The 2,728-nt window shown below is 42.0% G+C and overlaps 1 protein-coding gene across 1 annotated transcript in view; it reads left to right on the top strand.

The window, feature by feature from the left end:
* Positions 1-2,728, top strand: part of mctp1a (multiple C2 domains, transmembrane 1a) — a 216,046-nt gene that overhangs the window by 134,118 nt on the left and 79,200 nt on the right. Inside the window, exon 14 of the mRNA XM_080764938.1 lies at positions 1,201-1,320. Within this exon, the coding sequence (XP_080621064.1) occupies positions 1,201-1,320 (120 nt within the window). The remainder of the gene's footprint in view (positions 1-1,200; positions 1,321-2,728) is intronic.

Genomic DNA, 2,728 nt, shown 5'->3' with positions numbered 1-2,728 from the left:
AGAGAACGTGAAACTAGAAGTTAGTCCAATGAGAGAACGTGAAACTAGAAGTTAGTCCAACGAGAGAACGTGAAACTAGAAGTTAGTCCAATGAGAGAACGTGAAACTAGAAGTTAGTCCAATGAGAGAACGCAAAACTAGAAGTTAGTCCAACGAGAGAACGTGAAACTAGAAGTTAGTCCAATGAGAGAACGTGTAACGATTCAGATCATAGGTTTCACCGTCTCCACCTGCAGCACAGACGGTTGTAGAAATAGTGTACTAAATATCTTCTTCTTTTTATGGGGTCGACACGTGCTGACACTTTGCACCAGAATCCATAAAACTTTTTTTTTTCTCTCCTCGCACCTTAAATAACGTCCATAGAAAATCATGTACAGTATGCTGTACTGTAGGTACTACGGTGCGGTGCTACAGTATGTGTAAATATGTAGATACTTTGTTTGCTTTTATTGATCTCTCTCTGTCACTTCTCCTTGTCCTCTTCTTCCATGGAGCTTGCACGAAAACTATCATTTCAGCCACTGTTTTACTCCTGTAAACCTGCGATGCAGTGTTGTTTTCGTCGACTAAAACTAAGACGAAAAATGTTCGTCGACTACCATTTTTCACTGAGAAAAACGAATGGAAACCAAATGAAAACTAAGCTACGATGACTAAAACTAGGACTAAATATACTACAATTTCGTCGACAAATAAAAACTAGATTAAAATGTTAGGAAGGGACTAGTGGACAAGAGATCCAGTATAAGTCATTTTACACTTGGTTGCAAATGCAAAGTGTAAAAACACTCATTACGACGGCATCAAGGCCCGCCAAAATACATTTTAGTCGACTAAATAAACTGTAGATTTAGTCGACTAAAATCTTATGACATTTAGTGGACTAAAACTAGAATAACACTAAGACATTCCACGTGACTAAAATGTGACTAAAACTAAATGAAGTTTCAGTCCAAAGACTATGACTAAACTAAAATAGTAATTTGCTGCCAAAAACAACACAGATGATGTGACAATACAGTTGTTCAGATTCTGACCGTCCGGTACGCTGTGTCTGTCCCAGTGTTGTTTTTGGCAGCAAATTTGAAAAAAAGGTAATCGACGAACATTTTTCGTCTTAGTTTTAGTCGACAAAAACAACACTGGCTCTGTCTCTCTCTGTCCCCATCCTTCCCTCCCTCCCTCCCTCCCTCCCAGCTGCTTCAGCAGAACTTCAACCGCGTGCGGAGGTGCGTCATGTTCCTGATCAACGCCGGATGCTACATCAACAGCTGCTTCGAGTGGGAATCCACGCAGAGGAGTGTCTGCGCCTTCGTGGTACGTCCGTTCAGATATCACATCAGTACTGCACTTAATACACATTTTTCAGGTATTTGTCCTTCACTTGAGTGTTTCCAATTTCCAATACTATTACTTCTGCGCCACTACAAGTGAGGGGCACTCTTATCATCATACATCATCTCATTCCGGCCAATCACAATTTCCGTCCTCACTTACAGTATGTCTTCAATGTTTGTGTTTAGACAAACACTCAAAGCTGGGAGGGGCTAGCCGCCGCTAGTGCCCATCAAAAATCTGAGAAAGTCCATTAATATATATATATTTTTTAAAACACTACAAGGCTTGTCAGCTTGTAAATCGGCTATTTTAACTAGTTTGGGCCTTTGGGAGACATCAACGATCTCTTTTGGGTCATCCTTCTATCATTCCATTCTCACAAAGACAGAAATAGAAGAACACACACACACACACACACACACACACACACACACACACGCACACGCACACGCACACGCACACACACTCATGCCTGAATACAATTTCTAGCTCTTTATTATAGCCCGTGTCTACATGCATCATGTGTGAATCATAGTGGCAGCTCTTCATGTTGGCCGTGTACCCGTTAACATGCAGAGTATTCAGAAGATGCTAAACGACATATCTAGGCCAAGGTTATTGTACTTTAGAGTTTATATATGGAGTCCAGCTGAAATGTGGGTTTCAATGTTCTCTCTCTCTCTCTCTCTCTCTCTCTCTCTCTCTCTCTCTCTCTCCCCCCTTCGGTAGTCTGTCAGGCGAATGGAGTTATAACAAAAACCCTAGCCATGTGGGTCGCCCCCAGTGTACTGTAGGTACCTGATTACAGGTATACAGGTATCTCCGCCTTACTTGACTTGAATTAATTGATTCATCTCTCTCTCTCTCTCTCTCTCTCTCTCACACACACACTCACACACACTCTCACACACACACACACACACACACACACACACACACACACACACACACACACACACACACACACACACACTCATACATACACACACACACACACACACACACACACACACACACACACTCTTAATCACTTCACTCATCTCTTTAAGTAGGTTTTTACGGGGGGCCATCTGGCCAAGGTGCCACAGTGCTCATGTGTACGGTAGAAACCTCTTATCTCCAAGGTGTGTTTTTATTTCCTCTGTAAATTAACGCCCCCTACTCGACTATACTACAGCGTCATACAGTAGCACATCCACAAGCTCTGTTTCGACAACTGTTTTTGGATTTGACTCGTGAAAAGCAACAGTTTCTGACTATGAGGAGGTTTCAGACGATACAGTGTCTGTGCCATAGTTGAAATGGTGAAAATAGCCGATCTACAAGCTCACCGCACGTTGGTGTGAGCTATTTGTACATCTATTTTCACTATTGCTGATATTTAATG

The sequence above is a fragment of the Protomyctophum bolini genome, assembly GCF_963924005.1.
Source record: "Protomyctophum bolini genome assembly, chromosome: 6".
In the NCBI taxonomy this organism is placed as follows: Eukaryota; Metazoa; Chordata; class Actinopteri; order Myctophiformes; family Myctophidae; genus Protomyctophum; species Protomyctophum bolini.
Note: the sequence above shows the minus strand (reverse complement) of the source record. Positions and strands in the feature narration are given on the sequence as shown.